The sequence below is a fragment of the Mercenaria mercenaria genome, chromosome 2 (assembly GCF_021730395.1).
Source record: "Mercenaria mercenaria strain notata chromosome 2, MADL_Memer_1, whole genome shotgun sequence".
NCBI lineage: Eukaryota > Metazoa > Mollusca > Bivalvia > Venerida > Veneridae > Mercenaria > Mercenaria mercenaria.
This window is the reverse complement of record NC_069362.1, coordinates 20,784,334-20,808,433: the sequence shown is the minus strand read 5'-3', so window position 1 is coordinate 20,808,433 and position 24,100 is coordinate 20,784,334. Positions and strand designations below refer to the sequence as shown.

General features: G+C 37.0%; 1 protein-coding gene across 1 annotated transcript in view; it reads right to left on the bottom strand.

The window, feature by feature from the left end:
- Window positions 1–24,100, bottom strand: part of LOC123563453 (protein C12orf4 homolog) — a 78,787-nt gene that overhangs the window by 22,291 nt on the left and 32,396 nt on the right. The window contains exons 5-6 of the mRNA XM_053524738.1: window positions 10,661–10,882; window positions 7,176–7,277 (exon numbers count right to left, since the gene is read on the bottom strand). Coding sequence (XP_053380713.1) covers window positions 7,176–7,277; window positions 10,661–10,882 — 324 coding nt within the window. The remainder of the gene's footprint in view (window positions 1–7,175; window positions 7,278–10,660; window positions 10,883–24,100) is intronic.

Sequence of the window (24,100 nt, the reverse complement as noted above, 5' to 3'; positions counted from 1 at the left end):
ACTAACAACTAACATGTGTTTGATTTAAGTCCTAGGGTGAAGTACTAACAACTAACATGTGTTTTATTCAAGTCCCATGGCAAAGTACTAACAACTAAGATGTTTTTTATTCAAGTCCTAGGGTGAAGTACTAACAACTAACATATGCTTGATTTAAGTGAAACATTTTGGTGTACAAAATATTTTAAAGAAAATCTATTGTGTATACTTCCATGTCGATCTGGATTAAAAGTGGTCTAACATTATTCAACATGTGAAATTTTGTTTCAAGGCTGAATGAAATTTAAAATCAGGAGAACCCCTTGGTTGTGTTACGGTTATTAATTTCTTAAATATAGCCTTCCAAGTATAAAATGTGATGCAATATTGGCGACTTTTTAAACAAGTTGCAAAATTTTTTTCCTATATTTCCCTATCTTAACTGCAAACATCCCCTCCTTAACCTTGACCAATAAAATTATTCAAGGTCTATTTTACTTACACAGAACTACAATTAACGAAAATTCATTTTGTATACGGAGCTACTGAAAAACTGAAGTGTGTACTGAGCCGTGAACTCTTTCTGGAAACAGTCATTAGTATGTAACACATTCCATGATTGCAAAACAGATTCTTTATATTTACCTTTGTGGAGACGACAGCTGCAGAGTGATAGTTTTTATGTTTATATCCTACAGGCAATGTTGTACATAATGTTATAAATCTTGCTTATTTTTAGTCTCCACTAGTTACCCAGTGGGCAACTCTTCCAGAAAAATGTATGTCATTTAAGGTTTTGCATGATAGTGCAAAATACAAACAAGTGTAAGATACAAACATTGAAGCTTCTCCTGAATCTTTATCACAGTTATAAAACACCCACAGGAAAACTTAGTTTGAAGTCATTTTACAACACATGTTCAATCTTTAATTCATTTTAGGTTGATTGTGAAGCAAGTTTTACAGTTTCCCTTTTAAATGCTAAGCGCCAAGCAAGGGAGCTACTGACACCATTTTTCACCTCTTTAGTATGACGCGGCCGGGGATCGAATCCACAACCTCCTGCACCTGAAGCAGATGCTCTACCACTAAGCTATCAAGGTGGTATAATCTTTGGGTTCAACCTTTGTAAGTGTATAAGGATTTCGGATCACTTTACATGAGACTGAAATATGAAAAATCATTGTATGTTTTGCCAAAGCAGAAAGGTGGATCCAGAAGGCAGCAACAAGACACATGCCTTCCTTTAAAATTTCACTTTTCACTATTTCAGCTATACTTGCCAAACTTTCAGAGTGGGCGTGCCATTAGACCACAGAGATGTTCCATCCTCTCGAAACCAAAATCCTGGTTCGCCCACAAACATGTTATATTCAGGATCAAGCTTATTATCTCAGTATTGTTATCAATAGCTCTCTGCAGTTGTACTTATAAATAGATGACTTCCCACGTAGTTCACACAATGAGATGCTCAGACAGTCAGCAAAAAGTGTACTTTATAAATTGCACATAACCAACTTACATATCTTTCAACAGGACGTAGGTGAAACAAAAACAATTATTATGCAATTCATAATATCTCGGTTTCACAATGATAATTGATGTCATACTGATGTAATATCAAAAAATAATTCCACAAGTGGCCATTTTTTAAATAGCACAAATATACTTCTCAACCAATTGTTAGTAAGTTCTATTCATAGTACTGTTTAATGGGTCACATAATTAAAAGTACACGAAATAAAGCAATTTCCCGCTTCAAAAATGTAGACAAGGAGATAAATAGCACAAATATACTTCTCAACCAATTGTTAGTAAGTTCTATTCATAGTACTGTTTAATGGGTCACTAAAATTAAAAGTACACGAAAGTACAGCAATTTCCCGCTTCAAAAATGTAGACTACAAGGAGATGGTAAGTCACTCTGAATCACGGGTGTTGAAAAGTGCACAGTCAGCCTTTCTAAAAATATGCATTTCAAAGCTACCTAAAGAAATAGAAGAAGAATATTTTGCCCTGTGTATTTTAGAACAGTTTTTGCCATTTTTATGGTTAGAAGAGTAAAAAATAGTTTTCTGGTTATATCAAACTTGTTATGTATTAAAATTTTGCTTTATTTCATATCAGTGTAAAGAATTTCCAAATTCAGTACTACAATTATGTTGCTATTTATAAGAGTACCATATATAATAATGGTACTAATGTGGTCACTGCAGGTAATAACAAGAGCTGTCTGTAAGACAGCACACTCGACTTTTCTCAGTGCTTGACTCTGAATTAGAGCTTTGCCAGTAAAAACTTTATATAGCCAAAAGATTCTAAGTTAAAAAGGGGCATAACTCTGTCAAAATTCAAACCAGTGTTATGGGTATTGTTTCTCCTGGTGTAGACTTTGATAGTAAATAACTATTTTAAGTTTCAAATCAATAGCTTTGATAGTAACAGAGATATTTGACTTTATCAAAAACTTTAACCAACGGTGAAGGCGATGCTGACGCCTGGGCAAGTGCAATAGCTCTACTTCTTCTTCGAAAAGTTGAGCTAAAAAGTAGACCATAAAAAATGGGGAAAGAGGAAGAAAATGCAGTATGTCAAACATGGAGTTCATCATGTCCTGGGACAAAAATTTTGGCTTCTGTCATGGTGGCATAACATTGCTTTTACTGAGGAAGATTGTCAGGCATAAAAAAACAACAAAGAATTTTAAGTTGGTTATTGAACTGGCCTGAGATATTATGCCCATTAACATCGTGACTAAGTTTAATCCCTGGATAAGTACTACTCAAGTAAGAGAGCTGTCATTGTAAATTTTCGCAATTATGATTAATTCAAGGGCCATAACTCTGAAGATACTGATCTGAAGCGGCATGTTATCAAACCTGACCTAGATTTTATAGAGATACACAGGCTGTATAAGTCATGATTAGTTCCCAGAAAAATTATCAAGCAGACACTGTCAATTTCAGCATTTTTACCAAGTCAAGGGCAATCACTCTGAAGATAGTAGTCTGATCTGTCTGGTTATCGAACTTGGCCTAGATTTTATAGTAATACATCATTTGTATAAGTATGGTTGACATCAAAGACAAGAGGACCATGATGGTCCTGAATCGCTCACCTCTTCCCACATGACCCAGTTTTGAGTATGACGTCATTATTTGACATAGTGACCTAGTTTTTGAGCTCATGTGACCCAGTTTTGAACTTGACCTAGATATTATCAAGATAAAAATTCTGACCAATTTTCATAAAGATCCATTGAAAAATATGGTCTCTACAGAGGTCACAAGGTTTTTCTATTATTTGACCTATTGACCTAGTTTTCAAAGGTACGTGACCCTGTTTTGAACTTTACCTAGGTATCATCAAGGTGAACATTCTCACTAATTTTCATGAAGATCTCATGAAAAATATAGCCTCTAGAGAGGTCACAAGGTTTTTCTATTTTTATAACTACTGGCCTAGTTTTTGACCGCATGTGACCCAGTTTCGAAACTGACCTAGATATCATCAAGATGAACATTCAGATCAATTTTCATGAAGATCCATTGAAAAATATGGCCTCTAGAGAGGTCAAAAGATTTTAATAATTTTAGAACTACTGTCCTAGTTTTTGACCGCAGTTGACCCAGTTTCAAACTTGACCTAGATATCATCAAGATGAACATTCAGACCAACGTTCATATAGATCCCATGAAAAGTATGGCCTCTAGAGAGGTCACAAGGTTTTTTTATTATTTGACCTACTGACCTAGTTTTTTTAAGGCATGTGACCCAGTTTCAAACTTGACCTAGATATCATCAAGGTGAACATTCTGACCAATTTTAATGGAGATCCATTCCCAAGTATGGCCTCTAGAGAGGTCACAAGGTTTTTCTATTTTTAGACCTGCTGACCTAGTTTTTGTCCGCACATGACCCTGTTTCGAACTTGACCTAGATATCATCAAGATGAACATTCAGACCAATTTTCATACAGATCCCATGAAAAATATGGCCTTTAGAGAGGTCACAAGGTTTTTCTATTATTTAACTTCTGACCTAGTTTTTGATGGCACGTGATCCACTTTCGAACTTGACCTAGATATCATCAAGATGAACATTCAGACCAACTTTCATACAGATCCCATGAAAAATATGGCCTCTAGAGAGGTCACAAGGTTTTTCTATTATTTGACCTACTGACCTAGTTTTTGAAGACACATGACCCACTTTCGAACTTGACCTAGATATCATCAAGGTGAACATTCTGACCAATTTTCATGAAGATCTCATGAAATATATGGCCTCTAGAGAGGTCACAAGGTTTTTCTATTTTTAGACCTACTGACCTAGTTTTTGACCGCACGTGACCCAGTTTCGAACTTGACCTAGATATCATCAAGATGAACATTCAGACCAACTTTCATACAGATCCCATGAAAAATATGGCCTTTAGGTTAAAGGTCAGTAATTCAAATCCTTCTTTGTTTCATATAAAAAACGACAACTTCATGTCGTCTTTACGTATCTTTAGAGAACATCACTTTTTCCTACACCAATTTTTCATGAAAGTTCTATCACAAATTAACGAAAAAATGAAAAGAAAATAGGGGGTTGAATAGTTCCTAGTGAAATGCCAGTCAGTTGTGGTCTGCTACCCTAAAAATGGCGCATATTTGCTCTCCTCCGCGCAATAAACACCTACTTCCAGTTTCGATCTGCTAAACTTGTAATGTGGGTTGTATGAACATGAAAACCGTCTCATTTCATGCAGAATGTATTCTAGTAGCGAAAATGTTTGATTAAAGCACTCGTTCTACATGAATTTGCGCAGAAAATGGGAAAATTAGGATCTATTTATTATGGACTTCTTTCGACTACACCATGGAAGCACATTTTCGACCGAATTACTGACCTTATTCCTATAAGAAATGTTACTTATCAAATTTCACACCATTTTCATCTCTATTTCCAAGAAAGATGTAATACCAGACATATTGCCAAGTTTCATTGTGAAATTCCGAGATTTTGGAGAAATATAGACATTTAATAGAAGCCACCCCATACCCATTTACAGGGCTAAATTTTGGCCTTATGGACCTTTTATTGTATATTTTGGTAAAAGTTTCACTTTTTTGCATCATTTTTCACTGGGATTCTGAAATATCATTCATTCCGTCATGAATAAGACCCAGAAGGATGCATTTTGTGCATTTTCTGATATTCTGGAGACAAAGTATTGGCTCTTAAATCCCAGAAATCGCTGCTGAAATAGACGCATCTACATAAAATAAGGTCAAAATTCAAAATTTTTCAAATTTCATAATTATTTTGCATTGGAAACAGTCTTTTATATCATATACAACCAATTTATGGCTATAAAGACTAATTACGATGTGTTTCGAGAATAGTCTTATTTCAGCTCTTATAGGTTAAAGGTCAGTAATTCAAATCCTTCTTTGTTTCATATAAAAAACGACAACTTCATGTCGTCTTTACGTATCTTTAGAGAACATCACTTTTTCCTACACCAATTTTTATGAAAGTTCTATCACAAATTAACGAAAAAATGAAAAGAAAATAGGGGGTTGAATAGTTCCTAGTGAAATGCCAGTCAGTTGTGGTCTGCTACCCTAAAAATGGCGCATATTTGCTCTCCTCCACGCAATAAACACCTACTTCCGGTTTCGAGCTGCACAACTTGCCATGTGGGTTGTATGAACATGAAAACCGTCTCATTTCATGCAGAATGTATTCTAGTAGCGAAAATGTGTGATTAAAGCACTCGTTCTACACGAATTTGCGCAGAAAATGGGAAAATTAGGATCTATTTATTATGGACTTCTTTCGACTACACCACGGAAGCACATTTTCGACCGAATTACTGACCTTATTCCTAAATTTAGAGAGGTCACAAGGTTTTTCTATTATTTGACCTACTGACCTAGTTTTTGACGGCAAGTGACCCAGTTTCGAACTTGACCTAGATATCATCAAGGTGAACGTTCTGACCAATTTTCATGAAGATCTTGTGAAATATATGGCCTCTAGAGAGGTCACAAGGTTTTTCTATTTTTAGACCTACTGACCTAGTTTTTGACCGCACGTGACCCAGTTTCGAACTTGACCTAGATATCATCAAGATGAACATTCAGACCAACTTTCATACAGATCCCATGAAATATATGGCCTTTAGAGAGGTCACATGGTTTTTCTATTATCTGACCTACTGACCTAGTTTTTGATGGCACGTGACCCAGTTTCGAACTTGACCTAGATATCATCAAGGTGAAAGTTCTGACCAATTTTCATGAAGATCTTTTGAAATATATGGCCTCTAGAGAGGTCACAAAATTTTTCTATTTTTAGACCTACTGACCTAGTTTTTGATGGCACGTGACCCAGTTTCAAACTTGATCTAGATATCATTAAGGTGAACATTCTGACCAATTTTCATGAAGATCTTGCGAAATATATGGCCTCTAGAGAGGTCACAAGGTTTTTCTATTTTTAGACCTACTGAACTAGTTTTTGAAGGCACTTGACCCAGTTTCGAACTTGACCTAGATATCATCAAGATGAACATTCTGACCAACTTTCATAAAGATCCAATGAAAAATGTGACCTCTAGAGTGGTCACAAGCAAAAGTTTACGGACGGACGCAGCACGCACGCACGGACGAAAGACACCGCGCGATCACAAAAGCTCACCTTGTCACTTTGTGACAGGTGAGCTAATAAAATACTCCAGTTATTAAGCAGACACTGTCAATTTTGGCAATTTTGATTAATTCAAGGGCCATCACTCCAGAGATACTAGTCCAAACTGGCTGGTTATGGATCTTGGTCTAGATTTTATAGTAATACATCTTTTGTATAAGTACGGTTGACGTTAAAGAAGAATTACTCAAATTATCGAGCAGACACTCAATTCATGGGCCATAACTCTGGAGATATTGGTCCAAACAGGCTGGTTTTCAAACTTGGCCTAGATTTTATGTAGATACGCACTTTATACATAATACGTCCCATTTCCAGTTTTTCAAACTGGTGTATAAAAAGATACTAAAGATTCAACCCCATCTCAGAGCTCAATACCATTGGTCTAGTTTAATATTTGAAGAGAACTCTGGGAAAAAAACTTGTTACAGAAAGGGTGGATCAATGAATCTTTCCTCCTTGATTTGAAAACATTAAATAAATGAAGATGTTACAAACCTAGTATAATTGTGAAGCTTTCCTCCATCCTGATCTGAGCATGTCTCTCCTCCTCCTCGGCCTCTGGTAGGTTACTTGTCATGGCTCGAACACGCTGCCTGTAAAATTCAACGACGACAATGCACTCCAGATTTACATATATACTGCCATATTATTATCCCTTACATTTTCTCAACTGCTACTGAGACAATCGATAGTTCACTGCTATACCTAAATAGGGACATCTTTGGCCTTTTTCATACTAACTACCTTGCCAATAAAACTATTCTACCCATAATATGTAATATGTGCCTAAGTGATAGGCAGATTTTAGTCCTGCTACCTTTAAACACGACCAAGATTTCATAGAAACAAATATTCTGACAACATTTAATGAAGTTAAGGAAGAGGGCCATTATAGTGTTAAAAAAATTCTACCTTTCACAGACGCAAACATTCTGGCAGAGAATTAGAATGATATGAAAATATGCCATCTTGAGCATTAACAAGTTTCTTCTAGGATTACCAAGATGCCTGCCCATGATGAAATAATGCACAGAGGGGCACCTGGGGTCTTCCACCACCATAAAAAGGTGGAGAGTCCCTATATGACATATAATTGTGTCGGTGTGATGTTAATCCCAACAAAAACAAAAAAAAATTCTATGTATGCTTTGACTAAGTGACATAGTTTTTTACCTGAGGTAACCAAGTTTCAAACTTGATACAGATTTTACAGGCAAAAATACAGGACAGCATGGAAGAAAATGTGGTTAACAGTATTCAAGTGACCTAAGAAAATCAAAAATCTTACCAGGTTTCAGGTAAATGAGGTACAAAAGTTAAAATCATGTTTTTCTACGGTTTGTCTCACTGACCTACATCTAACTGCATATGACCCAGTTTTGAAACTGACCTAGATTTTATATAAACATTTATGTAGATCAGGTAGAAAATGTGACCTCATAAACACATTCCGGTTGTCTTTAACTATAAAGAATGTGTCTACAAACACAACTGATTGAGGTAATACAGTACATTAACATAGTGTATAGCTATTGTTTGATTTTTTTACCATGTATGTAACAGACAGATACATCTTTACTTTCATGCAATATGCACAACTATATGCTATTTCCAGCTTTCTGAATGTCAATAATTTTCTCTTAACTTTTCTGAAACTGACATTTACTTCAAGTTATTCACTCTGCTTTCACATAATTTGCTGTTCGGCTGACAGGTCATGAATTAAAAAAAGTTCTGCCCTCTGTGTGATTAAGTGTACTGCATTCATTAACTTTTATACTTTAAAGGAAAATTAACTTTTATAGTTCAAAGGAATATGTATTCAAATATTCCTTAGCTGTTGTATTTTATTCCCTGAAGATTGTAATTGACGTATGCCCCAGAAGCAAGCATTGATGCAAAAGCCTGATCAAATTGTAACAGAATATGTGAAAACTGTCTTTATTACTGACTATATTGTACCTTCAAACTAAAAGTTGAGATCTGTTACTGCCGAGATCCCGGGACAAAACCCCCTACGCTCATATTTGCATAGGCGGATAAAACCCCCTTCTTGTTTTTTACAAGAAGGACAAAACCCCCTTTGCTAAATTTTACAAGGAGGACAAAACCCCCTTCGCATTTTTTACTAGGAGGACAGAACCCCCATTGTATTTTTTACAAGGAGGACAAAACCCCCTTCATCCTAGAATCAAAAGGGCAAAAAATATAATAATACACTTTAAAATTTATCATTTTATTAATAGAAACAGATGTCTTGAAGATAATTATAATTAATGATACTAATATGGATAATTGATGTACTTATTCTATTATATACAATTATTAGTTTGTTCCATAATAGCTTTGAAATTATTCATACTATACTGGTCTGGAACCATTTTCCGGACACATTTTCATATTTCGGCTCCATTATTCCCTAAAAAAATATTTGACATAAATGAAGCCCACACTGCACAAACTTCAGCTCCTTCCACATCCGATGTTGTAATCAGCATCGTGTTGCGACGTAAAATATGGGTTCCATGGGGCCTCAAATGGGGACACTAAAATAAGTTATTTTTCCCGTCAGGTAAACCAGTATCCGGACAAATATTTTGACGGTGTTTTGTTGTTAATTTGATATCAAAATAAGTAATTAAACTATTTCTACACATTTCTTTATCATTCATCTCTTCAAAATTGTACATGAAACATAACCCGACGTTTAATAGCAGCTACGACAATAAACCGAGGTTGACTATAAAAAAACTTGAATTTCGTTCTTATACGAATTCTTGATAATTCCAACAGATATAGAATAAAATTAGTGCAAAAATCGACAGCCCTGCATCTTACGTAACTTTCAGCGTAAAATTAAAAGTAGTTCATGTTATCAGCAGACAATCATTATATAGTTTGATTATTTCTTTCCCACATGATACCTTGGAATTTGTGAACTACTGTGCATGCGCAATGCTATCTTCATGCCCTGTTAAGACAGAAAGTTGTTTTGTAAACGCAGGTGAATTATCATCAAAAACCCAAACATTATACAGCCTTATAGAATAGTGGTTTGTTGTAGACATGAAGAGCAAACATCTAAATGATCTAGATGAAACAATTATATGAATAACAACGAAATAAAGTGGATATTACATGTGTCCGGAAACTGGTGCTGTCCGGAAAGTTCCCAACGAGTACATATACAATTACTATAGTTTGTTTAAAAAAAAGTGTTAAATATCTCTTAATTAATTGACCTGCTAATTTGTTAAATGTTTGTTTTTCTCACTGAACTGTTCATTAACATAAATTGTTAAATTACTCTTAGGTACTTTGATTAGTTATATATTATTATATTATTTGCCCTTTTGATACTAATATGAAGGGGATTTTGTCCTTGTAAAAAACTCTAAGGGGGTTTTGTCCTCCTTGAAAAAAGTGCAAAGGGAGTTTTGTCCTCCTTGTAAAAAACATGAAGGGTATTTTGTCCGCCTATGCAAATATGAGCGAAGGGGGTTTTGTCCGCAGGGGATTTTGTCACTCGTTACTGCCTGTCAAGTGTATCTGCCCAGGTCAACCAGTCATGGTCACTGCAGAGCAGTCAACTGTTTACAGTTCATGCATAAATGATCCAAACATTACCTACCAAGTTTAAGGTTCTGGCATCAAAGCATTCTTCATTTATTGAAATGGAAACTTAAGGGATGGACACAGTTCGATTACTATATGCAGCCGGCATAAAAACAGTGATCTGTAGTTATAGCATATCTGAGATGAGAGTTTCTTGTATCATGCCAAACATGGCAAAGGACCTTAAATAATTTCCCTCTCACTGCTAGAAGGTTTGAAACCTCACGTAGGACGCTGAAATCTTTCATGTAAGCTGACTTACGTCATTATATTACATACTCAAGTTATACTACTATAAAGTAAACCATCTGAACGCGTCCAAATAAATGTATCATAAACTCACAAGTTTAATTTTTCTTACATATATTTTGGTGTATTTGACCCCTGCGTATCTTCATGCACTTTCATCACCCATTCTCTATACTCTCGTCTCTGTATTTCCTGTTGGTTAGTTAACTCACACATCCATTTTGTCTCTATCATTTGCGAATTGTCAAAATTTCTCTGTGCAAGCCTGTTTATCTGATCGTCAGTATAACTCGTCCCCACATTTCTCACCGCTTCCTGCATCTCCTCCTGCTGTCTGAACAAACAAAATTAATTGTAATGCTTTATTAGTACCACAAATTGCATAATATTGGCAATTTTATTAGATAAAATCCCTGACAAGTGCAAATCACAAATTGAAAGTGTCATTTAACTGGACTTTTTTCCCATCATAGATGGAGATGTTAATGCCCTCTCCCACTGAAAAACACTCTTTCAAACTAGAAATTGCTTTTGTAACAAAGCACATGTCTCCCCCAATGCAAAGTCCAATAGGCGAGAGAAGTCAATAGGGGTCAGGAGCGAAAGTCAAAGAGCCACTGATGGTTGGCTGCAATAGGGATCATCTACTTGGCATGTCCAGTCATCCTGCTAAATTTCAACACTATTGGCCTAGTGGTTCTCAAGTCACTGTTCAGGCTCCTGTGACCTTGACCTTTGATCAAGTGACCCAAAATAAATAGGGGTCTTTCTACTCTGCATGTCCAATTATCCAATTAAGTTTCAACATTCTAGGTCAAGGGGTTCTCAAGTTATTCTCCAGAAATGATTTTACATGACCAGGCCCCCATTGACCCTTGACCTTTAATAGACTGACCCCAAAATAAATAGGGATCCTCGACTCTGCATTTCAATCATCCTATGAAGTTTCAACATCTGGGGTCAAGTGGTTCTTAGTTATTAAACGGAAATGGTTTTCCATGTTCAGGCTCCTGTGACCTTGACCTTTAATAGAGTGACCCCAAAATCGATAGGGTCATCTACTCTGCATGTTCAATCTTTCCTATAATTTCAACATTCTGGATCAAGGGTTCTGAAGTTATTGATCGGAAATGGTTATCAATGTTCAGGCCCCTGTAACCTTGACCTTTAAGGGAGTGACCCCAAAAACAATAGGGGTCATTTATTCCACATGAACAATCATCCTATGAAGTTTCAACATTCTGGGTCAGTTGGTTCTCAAGGTACTGACCGGAAATGGTTTTCAATGTTCAGGCCCCTGTGACCTTGACCTTTGATGGAGTGACTCCAAAATCAATAGGGGTCATCTACTTTGCATGTACAATCACCCTATGAAGTTTCAACATTCTGGATCAAGAGGTTCTCTAGTTATTGATCAGAAATGGTTTTCAATGACATTTTCCCAGGCCCCTGTACCTTGACCTTCACAAGTGACCCCAAAACAATTAGGGGTCATCTACTCTTCATGACCAATCATCCTATGAATTTTCAACATTCTAGGTCAAATGGTTCTCCAGTTATTGACGAAATGGTTTAAATGTTCAGGCCTCCTGTGACCTTGACCTTTGACAGAGTGACCCCAAAATCAATAGGGGTCATCTACCTTCATGGACCAATCATCCTAGAAGTTTAAACATTCTGGGTCAAGTGGTTCTCTAGTTATTGATGGGAAATGGTTTTCAATGTTCAGGCCCCTGTGACCTTGACCTTTGATGGAGTGGACCCCAAAATCAATAGGGGTCATCACTCTTCATGACCTATCACCTATGAAGTTTTCAACATTCTGGGTCATGTGGTTCTCTAGTTAATGATCGGAAAGGGTTTTTTCAATGTTCAGGCCCCTGTACCTTGACCTTTGACGGAGTGACCCCAAAAACAATAGGGGTCGTCTACTCCAGCAGCCCTACAACCCTATGAAGTTTGAAGGTTCTAGGTCAAATGGTTCTCCAGTTATTGACCGGAAATGAAGTGTGACGGACAGACGGACGCACGGAAGGACGGACAGGGCAAGAACAATATGTCTCCCCCAGAGGGGGGGGGGGGGGGGGGGGGGGGGGGGGGGGGGAGACATAAATGTACCGAGCTTTCCCCTAAAACTGACCTTTCATCAGGATTTTGATTCCACTTTACCAAAATACTGAGCTATATTTCCCCCAGGAAACAGGTGCAGACACTTCCTACCCGGATCAATATTATTCAGCATTTTAATCAGTACAATATAATACATGTACATGTTGCTAGGTATCTACTTAGGAACCTGTCTGTACAGGTTGCACACTACTAAATATCCATAAAAAAGGCAATTTTGATTTTTACTGGCATTATTTTCAAAATTTGATTTTCCTATCCTATTAACCTGACCAGTGCTTATTTTAGCATAAGTATGAATTTGATAAACATACTCTGTCAAAGGAATGATACAGATATAAGACCTATTGTATTTTAGTTGTTCCAGATAATACGTTTAGCTGAAATTCATTTGAAATGCAAGAATGAAAAACTTATTATTCCCTTTGCCTGATATCTTTCAACTAGAAATTAAATTAAAATGAAAAGTGTGTGTGTGTGTGTGGTGGGGGGGGGGGGGGGGGGGGGGGGGGGGGGGGGGGGGGGGGACCGGGGGGTAAAATTTCATAAAAATCAATAAACACTATGTTTTTGTTTTTGTTCTCTAACAGAATATACAAAAAGTTTATTACTTAAATGTGACACCATCTTGAAGTCCATAAATGGCATATTTTTGACAGTCTGTAAAATGTTGCCAGACAGAAAAAAGGCAGCCAATTTAAGAACTAATCATATCATACAATTTCCTGAGGGCAGTCTGCAGAGATTCTAAATGATGATACAATATGCAAATTACCGTCTGCTTACCAAAAGCAAATTTTTGGACTTAACAGAGCAGACAAACATAATTTCATAACAAGTTTGTCACCATATAAGGACACCATACAGAGGAACACCTTCAAAATCCTTATCTCTTAAAAAATTAACTACGTGTCATAGGTCAGGGAATCTTGGCACTTTTAAACATTTTGTTCCCTCATTTAAGGCTGACAATCTGTGAACATTTTCGTAATATTTTCCTGTTATGATCTCATATGTGTATGTGTACATGTCCATATTGTAAATTGTCAGTGTCAGCAAAAATTGTTTGGTTACTCCAATCACCAGCTACATATAAAAAATATCCTTAAAATAAAACCCCTTTAAAATTTACCCATGCCAGTACCCATGCCATTATATAAGATTTGAAAGTGCAAATCTAAATTTTGTGAAAAGCTTGCAATATTCCAAGAAGGATATTGCTACATATATGAGCCGTGCCATGGGAAAACCAACACAGTGGCTTTGCGACCAGCATGGATCCAGACCAGCCTGCGCATCCGTGCAGTCTGGCAGGATCCATGCTGTTTGCTAACAGTTTCTTTCCCAATTTCCCAAAAGGCTTTAAAAAGCAAACAGCATGGATCCCGACCAACTGCGCGGATGCGCAGGCGGTCTGGATCCATGCTGGTCGCATACCCCTATGTTGGTTTTCTCATGGCACGGCTCAATTATATGACTGTATACTAATGAAATTGCAAGCTCTGCTATCAAGTATACATGTCATGGTGGGACATTTAGTGAGGGGAAAATAGTCCCAAGATAGGCATATAATTAGAATTTTCTTAAATGGAAAATCCTTCATGTAACGCAGCATACTCGGCCATTTGAAAGAAATGATCACATCTGCAGTGACACTAAAACTGATACACATATTTAGCTGAAAACTCTGAATATACCAGAGACTACTGCAATAGTCTGTCCTCACCAGTACCAGTAGGGAAAAGAATGAATTCAACCAATGAGTTTATCTCTAGATCCCAATCAGAAAACTTGTAACTAAAAACAGTAACTTGCTTCCCATTCGGGATTTACCTAACTTGGTTATGTAAGTAGCTTTGATGACTGTGACATGCAAATTGCTTAATGAGATAAGGCCTTGCACAGCAAAACTTTAACCATGTTTAGACACCCACTCTTAGTATTCTTTGAATAGTCAAGATGATAACTGTTATATAAACATTCATGATTGCCGTAAATGGTATTTGCTATAAAACAAAATATAGCCTTTTCCCTAAGAACTTCCTTATCTAACCAACAGCCAAATAAGGTAACTAGATTCATACAGTCAAGTTCTTGACTGGACAATTAATCACATTGTTGAAAATAAAAATCTATCTATGTGTATTAAACAATAACTTAATATGTTAATTCATGATTCAAGTCATATCTTCCTTTAAACCTGTTAAAAGTACATATTAAATAGGCTGTTAAAATAGAATGATGTAATTAGTTTTTCCTTGAAATAGCTGAATTTTCCAATATTTATCTGATGACCCAGTTTACACATTTAAGGAAAAGAGGTTTAAATAAGAACCAGGATATAAGAGGAAGTGTTATCAGACCGGTGACCTAATTGTTGTGACAAGATAGCACATTATTTTTAAAAATGTTACCAGCCTGTCAAAGCTTAATAGTATTTTAGAGAATACAATGAAATATCAGACAAAGAAATAGACAAAAATGTCAGACCAAAAAATTCACAAGGTTGTCTGACTTCAATTCATTTATATTCATCTAGGTTAACAGAGTACATTCAATGTACAACAGAGGTCTGCCAGAGCTAGAGGGTGTGAGGGGTATTGCCAGAGCTAGAGGGTGTGAGGGGTATTGCCAGAGCTAGAGGGTGTGAGGGGTATTGCCAGAGCTAGAGGGTGTGAGGGGTATTGCCAGAGCTAGAGGGTATGAGGGGTATTGCCAGAGCTAGAGGGTGTGGGTATTGGCCAGAGCTTAGTGAGGGGATATGTGGGTATTGCCAGAGCTAGAGGGTGTGAGGGTATTGCCAGAGCTAAGGTATGAGGGTATGCCAAGCTAAGGGTTAGGGGTATTGCCCAAACTAGGGTTGAGGGGTATGCCAGAGCTAGAGGGTGGGGAGGGTATTGCATATTCAACAAATCTCACAGACTCTACTACTATTTTGCTTGGTTGAATTCAGCTAGTGACAAAGAACAATCTATAGGTCGACCACATTTTTTGAGCCGGGTAGGAACATATATGTTATACATAGTAAAGCGGTATAAGCTATCGATGAATGTAAACGCATGCATGGCTCAAAGCAATCTGACTAAAGTACATCTCCTATTACGCTACGCTTTGGATCTGAAAAACGACCTATCATTGCCTCGTTCTGACGCCCCTTTCACCACCAATCAAACCTAGCTTACAACATCTTGCAAATTTACCTCAGCATTGACTTTTGATATTTACAATTCTTATGTCGTAATGTATCAGTAGCCGGTTAGCTCATTTGGTAGGCCACTTGTGCTTGTAAGCGAGGGGTCCCAGGGTTTTGAGTCCTGGAAAACTGTAATATTTTTTTTACCTTTTGACAATCGAACAAGTCGCCTGATTGGATAACAAAAAATAGCAATGATGGAAATCCAAAATATACAGAAACGAATGTGAATGGTCGTTCTCAGATCTTCGTTTAGAAGATCAAGTACTTTAGTCAGATTGGGCTCAAAGGAAATTATGACCTTGGCTTAACAAACTTTCTTTTCGAGGTTCCAGCCTTGGTAAGTTCACATTTTAAAATTTTTTTTAATCGTTTGTTTCAATAAACATAGCACAAGAAAATTGTGCAGTTCATTGAATCGATTAGTTAATGGTGTGTTAGCTAGTCAAAAATACTTGCCTGTTAGTCTTAGTTACTGTTACAAATATAGTGAGGCTTGCAAAATCATCAAAAATGTTCATTCATTTTGTATTGAGGAGAAGACAAATAATGGGTTTTTAAAAAAGAGTCTTCAAAGATTCTTGACTAAAATAAAATTAAAATAATGTATAACAGGGAAAAAATACAGCCATAATCTGGGCTTGAACTTGCACCTCACGGTTTGTAATCATTACGCTCTAGCAATTATGCTAACGATATCAAGTTCATGGTAAACAAAACATACACATCAGCTTACTCTATAGAGATTTTTTAGCCAGGCATGGACCAAATATCGATATAACCCAACTGAAATAGTATATCATTCTGTCACGACTCAAAAACACGTGGTCGAACTATACCTAATTATATGCTTGTTTTATGCTGACATCCCTGTAACTCTTTTGCAGTGATTTTTGCATCATGTTTATTAAGTAGAAAACAAACCAGCCTTGTTCGAAATATTTGCACTTTAGATAGTATGTCAGATATATATACTGACTCATTGCTTTAAATATACTTTAATCTGAGTTAAGTAGGTGTTTCTTCCAAGAAGTATTATCTTCATATGAGCTTTCATCTTGAATAAAATGGGCAGAGTAGGAAATAATACATTATGACTTGGCTGGGTGTGAGCCATGGAGGATGTGCTCTCTTGTTGGTTAGATATCTTCCCTGACAGGTTTCGGCTTCTTCAGAGGACTTGACCGTAATGACAGGCAAGTTTAGTTTGCATTATGTGCAGTGTGATGCTGCATACTGCTTATATACTCTCTGGTGCCAGTTGGTGCCAGTGCCGGTACCGGAGCCAGTTTATAAAATAACACAAATATAAGACATAACAGGAAATACTTCTGGATCCACGAGCTTCGTACTCTCCACCCAGCAGGGACCATATTTCCAGAATAGTAATACTCAGTCACTTCTCATTTAACTTTTAGGAAATAATATATATCTATACAAACTTCTGGCCAATGTACATATACAGCAAAACCTGTACTCAAAGGCTACACTAATTGTGAGAGCAAAAAGGTAGTCTGTACTTGCATCAGAGGACATGCAGTGGTCCACAGAACCATGTGGTTACTGCTAAGAATTGGTTTCTACTAATATGTGGTTTTTGCTGACAAGCATTTTTGCTAACATGTGATTTCTGCTAACAAGTGGTTTCTGCTAACTAGTGGTCTCTGCAAACAAGTGGTTTCTGCTAATTAGTGATCTCTGCTAACAATTGGTGTTTGCTGCTAACACATGGTTTTTGCTAACATGTGATCTCTGCTAACAAGTGGTTCCTGCTAATCAGTGATCTCTGCTAACAAGTGGTTTGTGCTAACAAGTGGTCTACAGAATCAATTAGTTTCTGCTAACAAGTGATCACTGCTAACAAGTGGTTTCTGCTAACAATTGATTCCTGCTAACAAGTGGTCTACAGAATCACTTAGTTTCTGCTAACAAGTGATCTACAGAATCAATTAGTTTCTGGTAACAAGTGGTTTCTGCTCTGCTAACAAATGATTCCTGCTAACAAGTGGTCTACAGAATCAATTAGTTTCTGCTAACAAGTGGTCTACAGAATCAATTAGTTTCTGCTGTGGTCTAAACCAAGTGGTTTCTGCTAACAAGTGATCTCTGCTAACAAGTGATTCCTACTAACAAGTGGTTTTTAACAACACAATTACACCAGTTTATTTGACCAATTTTAGTATGCTATATCTTGTAATTACTAAGCCATTCCCGTTCCTACTGGTACTGTTATATATAAAATATAACCGTGTTTTTATCAGGCTAATAATGCTGAAATTTTGTGGCTACGAAATATTTAATCAAGCTAATCAAAATTTTAAAGGTTTGTTTTAATCAACCGTAATTTATGATTGCCTACATTCTGGTCCAATCAGACAGAAGGTGACTCAGTCTTATCAAGATTTGTTTATTTACCTTTACCTAACATTCCTCATCTCTTCCTGATCTAATGTTTTAAATTTTGTTTTGACAACAACATTTAATTAAATGTGCATAGTTGTTCAAACAAATTGGTTTTAATATTGAAAAGGAAATGCACTAGTGAATTAATTTTTAAATATTTTATGTATTTATTTAGTTTACTGAGTGTTGTGCACTTAGTGCATGACACACAAATATTCTGTAGTATAGCTCACTTTTCTGATACTGGAGTCTCATGACAAATAACTTGTAGAATTTAAAACATTAAAATTACCATTGTGTAATAAAAAGATATATTCTGTAGTAAATACATCAAGAAATATGATAATTAATTGCATAATGAATAATTTATGGCAAACACCACCAGAAAAAAATAAGGATTTTTTTGAAAATTCAGTAAAATGCCAATAGTTTCATCAATTTGCATTCAAATCACTTGAAATTTTCAGTGTGTCAGTTTTGTACCATTCCTGTCTAGAAAATAACAAACATTACATGTATATCACTTTCAGGCAAAAAATGAGAATATGAAAAACCCTGATAATAGGAGAAACAGGGATACTGGTACTGGCACTGATACTGGTACTGACACTGTACTGGTACTGGCACTGGCACTACTGGTACTGTATAAGCTTACCCAGACAAGCTATATAAACAAGAGCTGTCAGAGGACATTAACGCTCGACTATTCAACAGCCTTGTCAATTGAATGAATACAAAAGTCGAAAAAGGGGCATAATATTGTAACAAGAGGACCATGATGGTCCTGAATCGCTCACCTGTCCCAACATGACCCAGTTTTGAACTGAGTATGACGTCGTTTTTTTTCTATTATTTGACATAGTGACCTAGTTTTTGAGCTCATGTGACCCAGTTTTGAATCTGACCTAGATATCATCAAGATGAACATTCAGACCAACTTTCATACAGATCCCATGAAAAATATTGCCTCTAGAGAGGTCACAACGTTTTTTTCATTATTTGACCTGCTGACCTAGTTATTGATGGCATGTGACCCAGTTTCAAATTTGACCTAGATATCATCAAGGTGAACATTCTGACCAACTTTCATGAAGATCCATTCAAAAGTATGGCCTCTAGAGAGGTCACATGGTTTTTCTATTTTTAGACCTAATGACCTAGTTTTTGACCACAGCTGACCCAGTTTCGAAACTGACCTAGATATCATCAAGATGAACATTCAGACCAACTTTCATGCAGATCCCATGAAAAATATGGCCTCTAGAGAGGTCACAAGGTTTTTCTATTATTTGACCTACTGACCTAGTTTTTGACGGCACATAACCCAGTTTCAAACTTGACCTAGATATCATCAAGGTGAACATTCTGACCAATTTTCATGAAGATCTTGTCAAAAATATGGCTTCTAGAGAGGTCACAAGGTTTTTCTATTTTTAGACCTACTGACCTAGTTTTTAATCACAGTTGACCCAGTTTCGAACTTGGCCTAGATATCATCAAGATGAACATTCAGACCAACCTTCATACAGATCCCATGAAAAATATGGCCTCTAGAGAGGTCACAAGGTTTTTTCATTATTTGACCTACTGACCTAGTTATTGACGGCACGTGAACCAGTTTCGAACTTGACCTAGATATCATCAAGGTGAACATTCTGACCAATTTTCATGAAGATCCATTCAAAAGTATGACCTCTAGAGAGGTCACAAGGTTTTTCTATTATTTGACCTACTGACCTAGTTTTTGAAGGCACGTGACCCAGTTTCGAACTTGACCTAGATATCATCAAGGTGAACATTCTGACCAATTTTCATGAAGATCTTGTGAAAAATACGGCCTCTAGAGAGGTCACAAGGTTTTTCTATTATTTGACCTACTGACCTAGTTTTTGAAGGCACGTGACCCAGTTTCGAACTTGACCTAGATATCATCAAGGTGAACATTCTGACCAATTTTCATGAAGATCTTGTGAAAAATATGGCCTCTAGAGAGGTCACAAGGTTTTTCTATTTTTAGACCTACTGACCTAGTTTTTGACCGCACGTGACCCAGTTTCGAACTTGACCTAGATATCATCAAGATGAACATTCTGACCAACTTTCATAAAGATCCCATGAAAAATGTGACCTCTAGAGAGGTCACAAGCAAAAGTTTACGCACGGACGCACGGACGCACGCACGGACGACGGACGACGGACGCTGCGCGATCACAAAAGCTCACACTGTCACTTTGTGACATGTGAGCTAAAAATGTGAAACATGGCTATGGAACCTGCACAGTAATTATCAGTTCATGACAGTGGACAAGTGTGTGAAGTTTCAATCCATTCCCAATAGTGGGTACCAAGATACCAGCTTACATATAAGAATTTAATCAAAAACTGCTATGTTGAAAAAGCGGCATAATTTTGTAACAAGAGCTTGAAGAACATGAAATGCCCGCCTTGGTGCATTCAGTAAGTTGAGAAGGGGCATAATTTTGTAAAATGCAAAGTAGAGTTATTGACCCTTTGCACTGCATGTCATATCATGACTGAACAAGTGTGTGAAGTTTCAATCCTTTCCCATTAGCTGATTAGTGGATACTGAGATACCAGCTTACATACAAAAACTTAACCAAAAAAAAAGTCGAAAAAGGGGCATAATTTTGAAGAAAAAAAAAGAATAGAGTTATGGGACCTGCTTTGTGCAAGTCAGATCATGACAGGGAACAAGTGTGTGAAGTTTCAATCCATTCCCATTAGTGAGTACTGAAAAACGAGCTTACATATAAAACATTAACCAAAAATTTCTACGTCAAAAAAGAGGCATAATTTTGTTAAAAAGCAAAATAGAGTTATGGAACCTGTGCAATGTAAGTCAGTTTATCACAGTAAATAAGTGTGTGAAGTTTCAATCCATTCCCATTAGTGAGTACTGAGATACCAGCTTACATACAAAACCTTAACCAAAAATTTCTAAGTCAAACTAGAGCTATCACTAAAGGTGATGAATGTACCCCCCACATGCACTGACACAGAACATTGCAATTTGAAGCACACAAGATTGTATAATTATGTGGACTGTATGCATATAGATTGTATGTATACAGTATAGTAACAAAAAACAAAGTCCCATAACTATGCAGAATATTTATCTAAAAGAACGTAACATGCACCATGCACAACTAGGGTTGGTACTGATCACGTGTGTGAAGTTTCATTAAATTGTGTGCATGGGTTCAGAAGATTAGGCGTGCACAAGACTGCATATGCAGACTGTATGTACACAGTATGTTAACAAGAAAAAAGTCCCATAACTATGCAGAATATTAATCTAAAAGAACGTAACATGTACCATGCACAACTAGGGTTGGTACTGATCACTTGTGTGAAGTTTCCTTAAATTGTGTGCAAGGGGATGAGAAGAGATGGTGCGCACAAGATTGTGTCTATGTATATAGTAGAGTAACAAACAAGAGCTGTCTCCATAGGATGACACATGCCCCCGATGGCACTTTGAATGAATAGTTATGGCCAATGTTAGAGTTTAGGACCTTTGACCTACGGACATGGGTCTTGCGCGCAACACGTCATCTTACTGTGGTACACATCCATGCCCAATATTTTTAAAATCCAAGCATGAATGACAAAGATATGGACCGGACACACCCATCAATGCACTATGTTGAAATATGACCTTTAATGTCTAAGTGTGACCTTGACCTTTGAGCTACGGACCTGGGTCTTGCGCGCGACACGTCGTCTTACTGTGGTACACATTTATGCCAAGTTATTTGAAAATCCATCCATGGATGACAAAGATATCGACCGGACACGAATGCACTATCATGAAAAATGACCTTTAACGTCTAAGTGTGACCTTGACCTTTGAGCTACGGACCTGGGTCTTGCACGCGACATGTCGTCTTACTGTGGTACACATTCATGCCAAGTTATTTGAAAATCCATCCATGGATGACAAAGATATGGACCGGACACGCCCAACTATCATGAAAAATGACCTTTAACGTCTAAGTGTGACCTTGACCTTTGAGCTACGGACCTGGGTCTTTCGCGCGACACGTCGTCTTACTGTGGTACACATTCATGCCAAGTTATTTGAAAATCCATCCATCGATGACAAAGATATGGACCGGACACGAAAATTGCGGACAGACTGACAGACCGACAGACTAACAGACGGTTCAAAAACTATATGCCTCCCTTCGGGGGCATAAAAACAAAGTCCCGTAACTCTGCAATTTTTTTTTTCTGAAAGAACCTAACATGCCCCATGCACAACTACTGTTGTGACTGATCACGTGTGTGAAGTTTCATTAAATTGTGTCAAGGGGATGAGGAGAGATGGTGCGCACAAGATTGTGTCTACGGACAGACAGACAACCTGTAACCAGTATATACCCACCCACACTTACAACTTTGTTGTTTGGGGGGTACAAAAAGGGGCATAATTCTGTAAAAAAGCAAAACAGTGTTATGGAACATGTGCAATGTAAGTCAGCCCGCTCTGTTTATCACAGTGAATAAGTGTGTCAAGTTTCAATCTATTCCCACATGTGGTTTCTGAGATACCAGCTTACCTACAAAAACTTAACCAAATCGGGACGCGGACGCTTACGCCGACGCAAGGGCGAGTCCAATAGCTCTACTATTCTTTGAATAGTCGAGCTAAAGATCTTTACTTTTTTGTTGTTATTTTTTTAAACAAAATTTTGTAAAAAAACTTTGATACAAATTTTGTTTTTATAGCTGCTGCCCAAATAGAATAACAAGATGTCCATGTCATTTACAAGAACATGTTAATGTTTTCTCTCTTTGAATTTTGTTGTCTTTGTTAAATGTGCTGGCTCATAAGAAGGAAGCTGTCTCTTTGTTTGTTACAAATTCTGAGTTGAGACAAAAAAATTAACATCAATCTCAAAATGCTGAACAATGGACAGCAACTTCTCAAAGAAAAGGCAAAAGGACTCTGAATACAATTTCTGAATTGTGAAGGTTGAAGTCTTCAAATCACATGTTCCTTATAAAATATTTATGGTTTTCATCCTTACTTATGTGTCTTGTTTCTTGTCTATACAATATTGGATATATAAAGCTAGTCTTTATTTTTCACGGTCTATAGTTTCCCGCTTTACTTTCCTATTAAACGATTTTCTCGTTTTATTGCATTTTCGTACTTCAAACTTCACTCCAGGCAAACTATTTGGCAGTGAAGGTTGATCAATATGCACTGTTCCCAACCTCCCTCCCTTTTCAGCATCTACAATTCCAACTTTAGATATACCTGATGTTCTCATTTTTATTCTTTGAAGTCTGGTTTGTTATCTGATGTCATGTGTTGCTGTACAGATGTTTTATCATTTAAAAAAAAATAATATCATTGCATCTGCTGCTTTTGCCACTGCCTGTTCTTTGCAGAAAATACTTAGTACAGCTGACAGGTCATAGGATAAAAGCTTTAGAAGGTTTTACAAAAGACAGTCGTTGTCTAATGACAAAATTTCAATCATTCAATATGTAATGAAACTAGAAAATGCTTTTGTAAAAAAGCGCATGTCTCCCCCAATGCAAAGTCCTATAGGCAAGAAGTCAATAGGGGTCAGGAGCGAAAGTCAAAGAGACACTGATGGTTGGCTGCAATAGGGATTATCTACTTGGCATGTCCAGTCATCTCGCTAAATTTCAACACTCTTGGCCTAGTGGTTCTCAAGTCACTGTTCAGGCTTCTGTGACCTTGACCTTTGATCAAGTGACCACAAAATAAAAAGGGGTCATCTACTCTGCATGTCCAATCATCCTATTAAGTTTCAACATTGTAGGTCAAGT